This window comes from Pseudorca crassidens, chromosome 9, assembly GCF_039906515.1.
Source record: "Pseudorca crassidens isolate mPseCra1 chromosome 9, mPseCra1.hap1, whole genome shotgun sequence".
Classification (NCBI taxonomy): Eukaryota; Metazoa; Chordata; class Mammalia; order Artiodactyla; family Delphinidae; genus Pseudorca; species Pseudorca crassidens.
The window spans coordinates 8,369,450-8,384,621 of NC_090304.1; the positions used below are offsets into that span (position 1 = coordinate 8,369,450).

At 56.8% G+C, this 15,172-nt stretch overlaps 2 protein-coding genes across 4 annotated transcripts in view; one reads left to right on the forward strand and one right to left on the reverse strand.

Moving 5' to 3' along the window:
• MACROD1 (mono-ADP ribosylhydrolase 1) overlaps positions 1-15,172 on the forward strand; it is a 152,287-nt gene that overhangs the window by 32,144 nt on the left and 104,971 nt on the right. The window lies entirely within an intron of this gene.
• The window catches only part of FLRT1 (fibronectin leucine rich transmembrane protein 1), an 84,254-nt gene continuing 69,855 nt past the window's right edge, over positions 774-15,172 (reverse strand). For both annotated transcript variants that reach the window (XM_067748607.1, XM_067748609.1), the window contains one exon: positions 774-11,360. In XM_067748607.1, coding sequence (XP_067604708.1) covers positions 9,287-11,311 — 2,025 coding nt within the window. In that variant the 5' untranslated portion in view covers positions 11,312-11,360 and the 3' untranslated portion in view covers positions 774-9,286. The remainder of the gene's footprint in view (positions 11,361-15,172) is intronic.

The following is a 15,172-nucleotide window of genomic DNA, read 5'->3' on the forward strand; positions in this document are numbered from 1 at the left end:
ATGCGGGGGCGAGGGACACCTGTGGGGTCAGAGCACCCTGTGTCACCCCAGCCAGGCCACCTCCCACCAAGGCACATCCAGAAATAACTTTGCTTCCTTGGCATGTAAGGAGAAGCTCATTCACCCGTATCCAGATGTGGAATCAGAGCTAAGGCAGAAGTAATGAGCTCTTATTTTATATGTTAAATCTGGCAGAAACTGCTATTGTTCTCACAGAAAACAATTTTTTTCCTTTTCCCCCTCTTTGGAGTGTGAGATATCAGGCTAGGCCTGGAGAGCTGTGAATGTGGTGGGCGCATCTAGGGGATGAGGGGTGTCAGAGGTGGCGGGACCCAGGCAAGCGGAGGAAGAGCCGTGTCCCCAGCATCCGTATGGTGCCAGTCTTATCTGGGCGCCCACATGGTTGCCGGAGCCTCTTATGAGATAATCCATGGCTCCGATTAATACATCTCCTCGTGGAAACCCTCTTGGAGTCTGCCTTTAGCTGGCAGTCGCCTTCCCCAGGGCCCATGGGATGGGGCCAGAGGTCCCTTCTCCATCCTGCAGCAGAATCATTATCTTGGTTCCCATGGTGCCCAGGGAATATACTAACCCAGAGCTTCCATCCCTCCCAGCCACCACCTCTATTCCAGTGGACCCTGACAGCGGGGCTGACCCTCGGGGCGGAGCCTGGGGAGGGGGTGTGGGCAGCCAAGACCACGTGGGTGACAGACACCGGCCCCTGGCACGCTGGGCCGCGAGCTGAGAGTCAGCAGCTGAGAGGACTGTAAAAGTTAAATCTTTCTATTTATTTCAAGAAAGGACAAGGAAAGTGGACTTGGACATTTTATATGAAAACAGACAAACAGAAAATAGGACCAAATAGTTCATCACATTCATCTCAACACTGAAGTTTCAAGGCACCTACAAGAAGGAGGCCCAAGGGCAGTTCGCAGTGCACTTTGGTTTGTGTTGCTGTCGTGGTGGGTGTTTGTGTGTCTGGTGGTGAGGTTGGGAGGGAAGCGGGTGGGCCTGGGGCCAGGCCAAGTCAACCAGCCAGGTGCCAGATGGCAGCAGGCAGCAGCGGGACTGGTCCCATCACTCAGACCCCCGAGGTTGCTTTGCCCTTCAGAGAAAAAGGAAGAAGCCAAGGAGCGGGTGGCCAGATGGCCCCACTGGGCTGATTCTGCAGGTAGGAAAGGGCAGGGGCTCAAGGAAAGCCAGGGGTGCCCCTAGCAGGGGTCCCTCCGTTGACAGAAGGGACCTTGTTCACAGCCCCGTCCTCCCCATGCCATTGGCTGGCCAGGCATCCACCTTCTGCAACGGACCCTCCATTCACCAGGGTCTGGCTCAGGACCCCTCCCTGCGCTCTTCCTCCCCAGGCTCCAGGGATGGACTCTGCTGTGTACAGCGCTGGGTAGCCCCCGAGCGAGCGCTTTAGCACTCCACACCTCACCAGATACAGTAACCTTTGAACACTGGGAAGGGGAATTGCTGTTGGTGGCTGTTAAAGACATTTGCTCCGCAGGGCTTACGCATGGGGTTTCTTCTAGTTTACTTTTCTCCTTTGCCTCTCCGTTCACATCCGCCTTGTGACATTCATAATTAGGGGGTGTCCGCTCCAGCCAGCAGAATTGCACAACTGCACTGTCTCTCTGGCTCGCAGCCCTGCAGCTGTCCCCAACCTTCAACCCCATCTCCCCGCTTCTCTCCCTCTCAGATGACAAACCTCTAAACACCGGGCGCTTCTGCTTCCTCCCCACGGCTCTCAGCATCTCTTCAGGAGCTGAATGCCAGGTGGGCATCTCAGCTGAGGCCGCTGGCCTGCAGGCAGGTGGTGTTCTGGGTCGGGTAAAAATATCTAAGCCAGTTTCAGAGTTTTGTGTGTGTCTTCCTCCTGGGTACGCAGAACCTTTTGAAAGCGGGACCAGCCAGAGGTGGGTGGTTTCTGGGACCCTCTGCAAGCATGTCCTTTGCACAGGGCAGGTGAGAGGTGCCCTGGACATTGGCTCCTGGGAGATGAGCACGTGGCAGTCCCGTGTCTGCTGTGGCTTTGATCGTTGGCTCGTGTTCCATTTGTTTTCCTCCGTCTTGAGGAGAAAGCCTGGTTAGTTCCTCCAGGTGGGCGGCTCGGGTGCGGGGACTCTCGACAGAAGCATCAGACACGGGGGGGTGGGACACCCAGTTCTCTGCCCCCCTCGTCACCCACCTGAGGCTTGGCTCGGAGAGGGGGAACCGGGTCACCCCGGGTGGCGGCCAGATCTCCCCAAGCGGCTGGATTTCCCCATCAGGCTCACAGCTGGTGATCGCGGGTCTGAGGGAGGGTGGAGTGAGATGCTTCAGGGAGAAGGAGTCCCTCCTGGGGCCAGGCTGCCAGCGGTGTGGGTGCAGGATGAGAGGAAGGCCGCTGCCAACACACCCGCCTGGGCCCTTTGCACTGAGCCCCAGGGACAAGAGAGGAGGGAGGAAGAGATGAGTGACACCCCTGTGTGCACCGCGCTGTGCTGGGCCTCAGTGACCCAGCGCGGAGGAGCGCAGGGACCTGGCATCTCGCCTGAGCGAGCGGCCGTCAACCCTGACTGCTGTAAAAGAGATTTAGGGGCGGTGACAGGAAAGACGTTCCTGCAAGGACCCTCTGGGCTTGGACTTTTGGGCCTTCAGGTGGGGGGTGGCGTGGGTGGGAGTGGGAAGGACAGGGGCCATGGCACCGTGGTGGCTCCGATGGCCACAGTGCCTCAGGGACTGGCTTTGCCAGGAAGTGGGGGCCGGGTCAGCCCCCCACAGGACCCCCTGTGCCGTCAGCACAGTGGGAGGGGCAGTGGCAGTGGTGTCAGAAGCCCCTGGCCTGCCAGCCTCTCCAGCGGGGAGCAAGGCAGCAGCTGCCCACCCAGCGGCTGAAGATCTGCCCGGGCATGGTGTCCCCAGGGGAGACGTGGGGAAAGGTGGGCTTTGCCCCTGCAGCATGGGAGGTGGGGCGGGGTCTTGGGCAATCCTGGAAATCATATTAATGTGAGAAAAATGGGCCTGACCCCAGTGATAATAGAATTTCCGAAACTAGAGAAAAACATTGGGTTAAAAATGCAAAGGGAGGGCTTCCCTGGTGGCGCAGTGGTTGAGAGTCTGCCGGCCGATGCAGGGGATACGGGTTCGTGCCCTGGTCCGGGAAGATCCCACATGCTGCGGAGCGGCTGGGCCCGTGAGCCATGGCCGCTGAGCCTGCGCGTCCGGAGCCTGTGCTCCGCGACGGGAGAGGCCACATCAGTGAGAGGCCCGCGTACCGCCAAAAAAAAAAAAAAAAAAAAAAAAAAAAAGCAAAGGGAGGGAGGAAGTAAAGGGAGAGAGAATCAAGAGGCAAGGGAAGCTTCCTGAGTGTTTTTAAAGAAGCGAATGTGGATATTTCAGGCAACTACTTGGAACATTTCAAGAGAAATGGTAAATGCTTAAAAATGTAGAGTGAAAAGTGCCCCAGGCAGCCGTCACACTGGCTGGGACGGGTGTATTAAGCCGGCAGCTGTGAGCATGCTGTTGGGAGAACAGCTAGTGGGATGGTGGTGGGAGCTCAGGGGGGTGCGAGTCCTGGCACCGAGGATGGCCAGGAGGCAGCCTGGGACGGGGAGCGGCAGTGCCTGGGAGGCGGCCCCCTAGCGGCCCCAAGAGAGCCAGCGCAGATGGTGGGTCACCCTCTGCGCTCCCTGCCTGTCCAGACTCGTAGATGGGGCGGTGCGTGTCTGAACTTCCTCTCCCGGCGCCTCTTAGACACTGAGGATGGGGATTTTGCAGGCTGTCTGGTGGCAAAAGCGACTCTTTGACGGGGCTGGGTGGCCTGGCTGTGAGATGGCCCTGACCTGCTATTTTCAGGGGACACTGGTCGTTTTGAGCAGTCTCTCGATATCTTTCTTAAAGGGTCCTCAGGGATGGTAAAATGAGAGTGGGAACCAGGATCTTCTCCTCAAAGAACCAGGCGTTGGCTTAACATCTGCCACCTCCCCATCAAGTGCTTGAATGCGGCCAGTGACAAAGAGCTCACTGCCTGATTCTTTTTGCTGGGCCAGATTTCTCTTCCTTGACTTCAGTTTTCCCTTTACCGTTGGCCCCATTTCCCTTTCACTGGCTGCAGGGAATGGATCAGAGACAGACCCACCCTGGAACAGAAAGGAAGCAGAAGGACTCGTGGCTTGAGAGTCCTGCTCACGAAGGGACTAGCCCGGCCACTTCCCCTAGCTCTTCACCCCGAAGGCAGATGGAATCTGGAGGGCAGGGGAGAGACTCTGCCTGCGGGCCAGGGCCTCTGCCTGCGGGCCAGGGCAGCTTCTGAGTGACCTGTGTGGGCCACATAGCCCCCCCACCTCGTCCCAGGGGCTGCGCACGGCACTCGATGGAGGCAGAACTGCTTCCCCACCCGCCCCACCCTGAGCTCGAGCCCAGGCTCTGTCCAACCAGCATATCCGGAGCCAGCGCTGGGGCACGCGTGGTGTCAGCCTTCAGAGACCCCAGCTCCCCACCAGCCAGGCCCAGAAAAATCCCTGCTTTGCCTTTGGCCACTGGGGACAGGTTCAAAAAATGCGAAAAATCCCCCTTTCCCTTCACCTCCAGGAGTTCAATCTCTCCTAATCAATTTAGCAGGCTCGCTTGCTTGTAAACGGTAATGATTTTCATTTTTGAGCCTTTTTATCCCTCCTTAAGAAAAAAGATGCCTCCTCTGTCTGCATTCTAGAAGGCCTGTGCAGGGCTGTGAATTGCTTGTTAGCATTCACCCTGGCGCAGATCCAGAGCCAGGCATCCGCTGCCTGTCACCTGCACTGATCTGAGTGATGGGGGACATGGGCGCAGGGGACACCCCCAGCTGACCCCGCCTGAGCCGTGGCCCTGCGAGTGTGGTCTGGCCCTTGGGGCTCAGGCTGCCATGCGCCCCGAGGCCCCTCCTTCCGGATGCCCCAGCTCCCTCCTGGTTGCCTTCCCAGCTCCGTTGCTCCCTGTCTGCCGCATCCAATTTTCCTTGTTGTATTTTTCATAAGTGCGAGGCTCAGAAGCCCCGTCCTCCCTGGCACGTTCAGCTGGAAGCAGATTTCTGGAGTGGGCTGGCTTTGGGACTTGAGCTGCCATTGGCGGGGGTGGCGGTGTCCTCCTCTTACTCCACAGCTCTGAGGGCGTGAAGGAGGGATGCTCAGATGCAGCCCTGGCACCTTGCCCAGTCAGCTCCCTCAGCTCCCCAGGATCCCTCACCTGCCCTGTCCCTGTCACTCTGGGCCTCCGTCACCTGCCTTGGGCCAACCAGAACCTTCCAGAGTCAGCAGATGGTGGGGGAGCCCCCATTGGGCTTCTGGAGCCCCCATATTTTCTGGGTGAAGCTAGACCCGGCCTCAGCCCACCCCTACATTACAGAAGGGGAAACAGAGGCAGACGCTGTGGATTCGCAAAACCTGCTTTCCCTGCATCTCCCTGGAAGCTCTCCCTGACCTTTCTTACTCTACTCCTTGCTGGGGCTGGTGGGCTTCCCTGGACCCCTAGGGGAGGGGAGAGGAGGCCCAGTGCCCATTGAGGAAGGAAGAGGCACAGGCAGGCGTAAGCTTCGGACTTCGGGTGGGGAAGCCTGGGTCCCCCAGCCACTGTCACCTCCCCTGCCAGCGTCACCCAGAGCGGGAGGGAGCCGGTGACCCAGCTCCTACCCCCAAACCCCAGAGGCCCCCTAGTCGGCCACGCAGCCGCCATGTTAACGGGAGGTGGTCCAGGAAGCAGGAGCCAATTTAGAGAAGATGGAGGCTTCTGTGGGAGGCCGCAGGAAGAGGGAAGGAGAAAAGGGAAGAAAAGAAGCTTTTGATGCACATCATGTCTGCGGAATTGAGTATGACTAATTAATAGATTTTATTCTTAGTAATCTCTTAAGCATTCCATACGTTGGGCCCCACGCCTGAGCTGAGCTTACAAGAGGCCTCATTCGCAAAATGCAAATGGCTCGCCTGGCCCTGCTGCCTTCTTTCCTTTTTTTTTTTTTTCAGGGGAAATTTAAAGGAAAATTGCCATGTAATAGAAAAGAGATTCCAATCACTGCATCTAATTACCACAAAGGGTAAACCACTTAACCAAAGAAGTGTCAGGATTTTTTTTTTTTAACTTGAAACCTGCCTTAAATGCCACAAAATACACTCATCAACGCTGAGGTCAATGAGGTTGTTCTGGCTAGTTAGAGGCCGCAAGGGTCAGGTCGGCCGCCCACAGGAGGGAGATTCTAGACAGAAGTGGTGGCCCAAGCCCTGTGTCCTCACGTGCTTCTAGCGGGTGGAGGAGGCTGGGTGCCCTGGAACATCCTCTCTCATTATGTTGCATGGCTGGCTCAGAGGGGCTGGACCAGGAAGGGATGGGGTTTCAGAGCGGACCTAGCTTCAGGCCCCATCCCTGGCTTGGGGGCCGTGAGACAGCAGACAGTTGGAAGCTTGTTCTTAGAAAGGATGCTGGAAAGATGTTGGGATGCTGAGGGCAGAAAAGATGAGAGGGGGGCCCCCGGACCCTGGCTGGGCTGAGTCTCCACTATCTTCAGCACCTACGCTAGCAGGAGGATGCCTGCGGCAAGGCAGGCAGGGCCAGGTTTCCCCCTGGTGTGAGTTGGGGCCCAAGCCCCATTAGTACAAGAGGCGGGAGCAGGAGACTGATGTGTCCTCAGGCCCAGGCAGGCCTGGGCCTGCTTTGTGCTACGGGGCAGGAAAGTTCATCACCCAGGCCTGGCCTGGAGGGCGCTGCTGGCACAGGCAGGCTCTCAGAGCTGCAAGGTCTCCCCTGTAGCCCTCCCTGTATAGGGCCACCTGCTGTTCCCCAAATGCCTTCTTAGCCTCTAAGGGGATGATCTGACCTCCTGCCTGGCTCCGGGAGAAGAGAAAGGAGGATGAAGAGTGAGAGCAGGGGACCAAGCATGTTGGCAGCAGGGGTTGGGGGTTGGAAGTGGGGAGGCTGGGACCGATTTTCCTGGAACACTGGCCAAAGACAGGGGTGGTGCCTTGGGAAGGAAACTGCATTTCAGAACCAGCAGAGACCTTGAACTTCTGACCCCCAGCCAGTGCCCCACACCCTCGTGCACCCTGTCCTCCTGGAGGCTGCTAGTGAGGCCCCTCTGCTCCTGCCTGGGCCGCGGGGGATGCGCCTGTGTCTGGGGGGTGCCAAAGGGAGGGCGAACTTTACACGGATGTGACCTTTACACAGTCCCAGCCTTGGGAACATGGTCCCAGCCTTGGAAACATTTCTCTCCTGACCTCATTGTATGAGAAAATGCTTCAGGTGGGAAAAGGGAAAAAGCTTGAGTCTAGAATGAAATGTGTCCATGACCCTCGGCCTCTCCCTGGAGCTGGGGATTGGGGTTCCCCCCTTGGTGAGACCATCCATCCAGCCTGGCAATGAGAGCCGCGCCTCTTCTCCACCTCGCTCACGCAGTTGTTGTGTCCATTTCTTTCAAGCCCAGCCTCTTCACTGAGGGGCCAGCAGCATCTTTTCAGGTCCAGCAAATGGCTGGACCCCGGGCCTGTCACAGCAGCCCTGTGACTGCTGTTCATCTTTCTCTTCCTTTCTTTGGCTTTTGTCAAAGCAGGCAAGGCCTTCTGAAAACACCACGGCCAGGAGCTGGACCCCTTCTCATCCTCCCTGCCCTCAGAACAGCGTCTCTCCTTTGACATCGCCCTTCCTGGGCGCAGGACAACTGGCACCTTGACAGACGGTGACCCGAGTTCCCCGAGTGCTGGAATGTGGGAGATATCAGAACCCCAGGCACCACTCCTCTCTTCTTTCCAGATTTGCTGTCATTATTTCATCATCCTTTTAATCTCATGGCTCACCAAACAGCACTGTCAGTTGATAAACGATGGCAACATTGATTCCAGAGGGAGGAAAAAAAAGATCTTAGCTCTTCTGAGGGCTCCAGTCACTACCCTTTTGGAGGCTGGCATTTTTAGAGAGATCTGGTCTTCCCTCTTCAGAGCGGCATCCCAGGGGTGGGCACAGTGTGGTGTTCTGCATTCTGGGGTTGGGGGGTGTGCTGTCTCCTAGGGCTTTTCTGAGAATTTTCATGTCTTTTTCTGGGCTTTGTTTGAGCAGCCATGGAAACCATTAGGTCTAATCAGCTGATATTAAAAAAAAAAAAAAAGTCTCTGCACCAATTACCTGTCTCTGGAGGAAGCACTTTGCACAGAGTAAATGCTCAGGAAGTAGCTGCTGAGGTGATTGCATTTGTGGGGGTGTAGGGGGAGAGAGGTGAGGACACTGGAAGTCAAAGAAAGCTCTTCTCTGTATCAGAAAGGAGCTTGGCCCAGCTCTGGCCAACCTGAGATAGGACTGACTGAACTGAAAACACCCCTTGCCCAGGGTCTCCCAGCCACCCAGCCAGGACAGACACGCCTCCGCCTTTAGGAACAGCATTATCCCCCACCCCACTCCCATCCCCAACACACTTTGTCTACTTACTCAATGATTTCTAGGAGAAAGCAACATTTTCGTGACTCTATTGTCTCAAGAAATTGTACGAACTGACCCAAGAAGTACTGTAAGGACTGTATATGTGGCTCTATCTACCCATCTGTAGATAGATACACGACATAAAGATAAACAGGTAGATAGATGCACCTCCAAGCGCTGGAACAGCCACAGCTTCCCTGGTGCTTCCTGGACTATGGTGCATGGAATTGAGGAGGGCTTCAGTATAGGAAAAAGAAAGTTTGTTTTTTAATCAGCTACATCGTCGTTCAAAGAATGCAGTGAAAGACGCGCTATTTCTGCAAATCTGTGAGGGAAATGGCATGGAAAGAACCAGGACAATATCTCCACAGCAAAACATCTTTTCTTCCCCTCTCCTTTGTGAGGAGCCTGAGGACCTTCCATCGTGTCGTCGCCAGTGAGCAGCCGGCAGCGAGAGCTGCATGGGGGCTGCGCGTGTTGGCTGCTTTTCTAATGGTTCCTTTGTGACGGCCCTGCACAGAGCATGAGGCATACACAGACGGAGCACGGGTAGTATCTTTCCAGTTCAGGAAAAATAAAAGCCCCAACCCAACCCTTCCTGCGATATTATTTTTAGTCTTTTCCTCCCCACCTGGCATAATTTGGTATAAATTATGTCTTCATCAATGTCAAATCCCCCTCCTGCCTTCTATTCTTTAAAAAAAATTATTTTTTTCACTGTTGTGTTCTACGAAATTGTCAACCCTCCCCAAACTCTGCTTTCTGATGGGAAAGTCATCATGGAATTTCTTTTCCTTGTTCTGTCAGATGGCAGCAGGCTGGTCAAAGCCACACAGTCGCCACACCAGGAGGAGGCAGGTGCCGGGTGCTGGCATCATGTGTAGGAGTAGTCTATGTCAGGGATGCCGCCGTCCCGGTAGCCCCGTGTGGCGCCGTAGCCGATGGTGTGCGTGCCCTTGCAGAGGCTGCTGCCGTTGGAGGGGAAGATGGTGTGGAGCACGTACTCGTCCTTGCTGTGGTAAGGGTTGACGGGCAGCATCTGCAGCCCGGGGCCGTGGATTTCCAGGATGGAGTTATCCTTCTTGGTCCCCGACTCCAGATAGTCGTCCTTTTTCCGGGTGCCACGGTTGTAGGCCCGCTCGCGGGTCAGCAGCTCGCTGGCCCGGTGCACGTAGCAGCAGATGGCCCCCAGGACCAGGAAGAGGAAGACGAGGGCCACGGCGCCACCGATGATGCCCGCCACAGGCAGGCCCGCCATGGGGTCGGCGTTCTGCTCCTGGTTGAATGTGGTGGTGGGGCCGTAGCTGTCGGCCGTCTCCGCCTTGGCACACACAGGCGTCTCGTCGGCCACATAGGTGTTGCCGGTCTCCATGGTGACCATGCAGATGATATAGGTGGACTTGGGCTCCAGGGCCGTCAGCAGGTACTCTGTCTTGTCCCCCTGCACCAGAGTCTCCGTGATGGAGCCCACGGCTGGGCTGTGGCCCAGGCGCAGCCAGCTGAGCCGGAAGGAGGAGGCGGGGAGCGTGGCCTTCCACGTGATGCGGATGGAGTCGGCCGTCAGGGGCTTCACGTGGATGACCAGGGTCTTGGCACTATCGCCCGTGGCCATGGGGTAGTCGAGGCTGGAGTCAGGGAGGCGCAGCCCCGGCCTCTTAGCCTTGAGGGTGAAGAGTGAGCCCTGGGGCGTGGTGGCAGAGGTGTGGTCACTGGCCGTGGTCTTGGCGGCGGCGTTGGCCGCTCCGGCCTGCACCCCCGCCTCGAAACATTCGTCCATCTCGCTGGTGATGTCCTTGATGGCCATGCCCCGGACCTTCTCGGGGCCCTGGCACATGAGGCCTCGCACGTTGACCACGGCCGCCCGTGCCTTCACCCAGTCCCGCAGCCACAGGAGGTTACAGCCGCAGAACCAGGGGTTGTTCCGGAGCAGCAGCTGGGCCAGGTTCTGCAGGTCATCGAACAGGCCGCGGGGCAGCGTGGTCAGGTTGTTGTTGGACAGGTCCAGGCGTTCCAGCTCACGCATCTTGGCCAGCGTGTTGTAGGGCACATGGCTGATGGCGTTGTCCTGCAGGTAGAGCTTCTGCAGGCGGGCACTGGGCAGGTTGAGGGGTGGGGCAGCCAGCGAGTTGCGCACCAGCGAGAGCTCGGTCAGGTTCTGCAGGCGGCTGAAGGTGTCGTCGGCGATGCGCTGGTTGGCCAGCAGGTTGCCGTCTAGCACCAGGCGCCGCAGGCTGCTGAGGCCCTTGAAGGCGTGCAGCGGGATGGTGGAGATACGGTTGTCATCCAGCCGCAGCTCCTCCAGCGTGCGGGGCAGCCCCGAGGGGATGCTGCTCAGGTGGTTCCGGCTCAGGAAGAGCAGCTTGAGCTGCTTGCTGTCGGCGAAGGCGTCCTCCTCTATGCTGACGGTGGACACGGAGTTGTCATCCAGGTGCAGCTTCTCCAGCAACGGGATGCGGGCCAGCGAGTCCCGGGCGATGGTGCGCACGTTGTTGTCCTGCAGGTGCAGCTCCCGCAGGGAACGGGGCAGGTTCACAGGGAACTCATCCAGGTCGTTCTCGTATAGGTAGATGACCTGCACGTTGACCTTGGTCTTGAGGTCCTGGGGGATGCCGGCATTGTTGATCTGGTTGTTCTGCAGGTAGAGGGTGGTGGCGTCGTCAGGGATGTCGGCGGGGATGGAGGTGAGCCCCCGGTCGTTGCAGTAGATGAAGCCGTTGTCGCAGCGGCACACGGAGGGGCACGTGGTGCTGTCGATGACCTCCGTCAGGAAAGCGATGAGCCCATAGCAGAGGAAAAGCCAGTCCCGCAGGTCCATGGTGGCTGTGGTCATCACGACGGTGGCCGTGACGGTGGCAGTGGGCGTGGTGGTGGCGGTGGCAGTGGGGTGTGCCACCACCATGGTGGACGGCTGGGGGAGCCAGGCCCTGCTTGACTTGCAGCCTCTACACCTGCAAGGAGCACAAGACATGTGCGGTGAGAGCGAGTTGGGTGTCCACCCACCTGCCGCTGAGGGGTGGCTGCAGTCGAGGCCACGGGGCAGAGGTCAGGCCTCGAGGTGCATGCCCCGTGGCCCTTCCAAATGTCAAGTTTACATCACAGGTGATAGCTCGGGCTGAGGTCAGCCTCTAATGACCTTGGCTAACGTTAATCTCAGCGGGAGCAAAGATGCTGCCCGTGAACAAGACAGCTGTGGCCTTGGCCCTCCTGGACTGTGACCTCGTGACGTTAATTTACCGGGAGCCGGGCTGCAGTTTCAGTCTCCTTGCAGGACCCACACCAAGCCAGTCTTTGTGGCTGATGCTGCAAGTGGCTGCTCAGTGTTGATGGGATGGATTTAGAGCCACCGTTTCTCATTGGAACAGGGATCTCGTATCCCTCTCTGGCTTGGAACCAGGGACCGAAGGGAAAGCTTGTTTCTGCGAGGCCTGTGAGCTCGAGGTGGGGGAGGGGCGTCACTAGAACCTGCGAAAAGAATCTGCCGGTGTCCTCGCTGGCGAGCAGGGGAAAGTGGGGCGCTTCATCGTCTGGTGTTAAAACAACATGTCCTGTTTGTCACTTGTGCATCTTATAGACAGAAAAATGAGGTGTCAACAGAACTGCTTTCCCATGGCTCTACAGAAATCTCTTTCTATCAGCGGTGCCCTTCCTACCGTGTTCCATGTAATGTGAGAAATTATTCCATACTTTGCCCCCTTCCTAAATCACGAAATTTTCAGCTATTTTGAAAAAAATATATATCTGTTTTCTTGCATTTAAAGACATGAAACAAATAAAAGGAGGGAGGGGTCCACACTCTGAGGGTATTGTCTGCAAGGTGTAATTCTGGTTTTCACAAATGGAAAAATTGCAGTGTAGATTTTTCTCATATTACATTACTGTTCATAGTGGTAAAAAAAAAATCAATTAAAGAGAAATTATCTTTCAACCTCAGTGGGGAAGTGGTGTTCATGCAGCCGGCAAAGGTCTGCTTTATAACTCCAGGTTCACAAACGCTTTTCAGTGTGAGACACAGTGGCCTCTGGGAGCCTGAGCTGAGGCCGCAGCCTGGAGGGCAGCCCCGGTGTGCAGAGCAGAATTGGGACCCACTCACTGAATGAGATGGTGGAGCCCTCACTCCCATGACCCAGGGACCCTGTGTCTCCATTTCTCAACCATGTCAAACGCTTCTTCCTTCTGTCCCTCTCTGTTCCTGGACTGCTCCCCTCCGTCTAGCAAACTGCTCATCACCCTTCAGGAGCATGCTCAAACGTCTCCTCCTCTGCTAGGTCTTCCTCATGCCATATAGAGCTTCCCTCTGCTCCATCCATCCATCTGTCCATCCATCCACCCATCTATCCACCCATCCACCTATTTACCCATCCATCTATCCATCCACCCAGCTATACATCTATCTACCCACTCATCCATCCATCCTTCCATCATCCATTCATCCATCCATCCATCCACCCACCCTCTCACCTATTTACCTATCTATCCATCCATCTACTCACCCATCCACCCACTCACCCATCCACCCATCCATCCATCCACCCACCCACTCACTTATCCATCCATGCATCTGGCCATCCAGCCATTCAACATGTCTTTATTGAGCACCTACCATGTGCCAACCTGTGTTTTAGCCACTTGGGATTCTATTCTAGTGGGATAGTAGCTCACACTATAATAAAGGTCTCACCTAGAGTTTTATGAATATTTAAGCCATTTAATCCTTCCAGCAAATGTTAGGTCAGTGCCCTTTTTATTCCCATTTAACAGATGAAAAAACTGAAGCTCGGAGGGGTTAACTTGCTCGAGACACTTGATAAGTAGTGAAGAGAAACCTGAGCCAGGATCTTGACCACTAGGCTTGTGGTGCTGCACCTCGGGCCCATCTCTGTGGGCTGAAGGTTGCACTATTTAGCGACTAGTGTCTTAAAGTCCCTGACTAAATTTCGGGTGCTTGAGGGCAGGGACTGTGGGTTGCGTAGGCCTGGTGTGGCTTGCCATCAGTGACCACCCAAGGACAGAAGGGAGGCGGCTGAGGTGCCAGGCAAGGCGCGAATGCCTCTGCCCTGCTCCCTGCCGACCCCTCAACTCTTGCCCCATTTGCATTACAGGGGCCTTTGCCCAGGCTGCCGGCAGCTCCAAGGCCTTCTGGAGGGAGCTCAGGCTTTGCCCGTGGCTAACACACTAACTCTGCTCAGGGCCTGTTAGCGGAATGAAGCTTTATCCATGAGGTGGACCGAAGGCAGGTGGAGGGCCAGCCGAGGACACCTGGCTGGAAGCAAGTGAGGGTGAGGGGGAAGGGTGCACGGGGTCTGCGCAAGGAGCCGGAGGGGGATGAGGTCCCGAGGGAAGCTGGGAGGAAGGGGGACTGGGGAGACTGTGACCAACACTCTGGGCCTCCGAAGCCAGCTCAAGCCCCCTCCCAGCCGCCGCAGCTGGCCTGAGGGCCTGAGGACATTCACCTACTTACTCCTGATGCTTCTTTGGAGGTTGTCCCTAGTCTATGGGTCATGACCCCACTCACACCCCTGCCCCTTGGGACTTGGAGTTGGTCTTTGCTTCCCTCACATGTGTTCCCGGCTCTCAGTGGGTTTGGACAGGGATAAACCCAGGCATAAGGGGCAACCCTCTGGCCAGGCCCTGCCCAGCGCCCTCACAGGCACATGTTTGTATCTGCACCCACCTGTCACATGCACACAGGTCCTCGGTCCCATTTTACAGCTGAGCAGCCTGAGGCTCAGAGAGGTGAGGGGCCCATTCAAGGTCACAGCCAGCCCAGGTTTCCAGCTGCACATCTGTCCCTTCCTCTGCACAAAGCCAGAGCCATGAAGGTTATGGAGCCTGGAGGTCCTGTCTCAAAATGCTTATGAGCAAAGAGGCAGGGCCAGGGCAGGTGCTGGGGACAGGAAGGCTCAGGTCTTCTCAAGGCCACCTTGCCTCGGTCTCAGGGGTCAGGTCTGAGCCTAGGAGCACCTCTGCCCAGGCCCCCAGCATCTGGCCAGAGGACGCACACCCTCCTCTGAGTCCTGGCGCAAGGAATGCTGTTGGCCCCTGGGCTCACAGATTCCGGAGCAGTGCCCTGAGCAGGGGGCAGACTTGTTAAGGCCAAAGGCGAGGCCAGACCGCCTTCTCTGGCATGAACATCAGTCCCCGGTGCCCGCTCAGCTCATGGCCATAGCCCTCAGCCTCCAGATGCCCTGGCATCATAATAGAGTCTAAATTACACCTTTCAGAGATGCCTGATGGATAACCAAGAAACATTTGGGAGGCAGGGACCCAAGGCCTTTCTCTTCCCCCGTCTGCGGCCCTCATCCATCTTGGCTGAGTCTCCCCTGCCACCCCCTTCCCCAAGGCCTCCCGATGCCGAGCCCTGGCTCCAGGAAGGCAGGGAGGGGCCTGGGCTGGGCAGGAAGACAGCGTGCCTTGCCTGAGGAGCCCTTTAATTGCCCGGGTGCCACGAGGCCCTTTTATTCCCTTGTTTTGTGTTTGATGGTTTATGTGGCTATCAGATGAAACCCGGTAAATCACCCGTCTTTTATTTTTCATTGTTGCGAGAATCCCTCAGACTTCAGCGTGGTGTGAGTTATGACCTGCCAGCTCCATGACTGACAGCCGGATCCTTGGCGTGCGATGGAAGTGGGGGAGGGGAGCAGTGAGACTAGAGGTAGCTAGTCTAGTCTAGACTAGAGGTAGCTCAGACTAGAGGTATCCAGACCCCCATTAGCTGAGAGGTGACCTGGGGCGTCATTCTTGGCATTTTCTATCAGTCGCT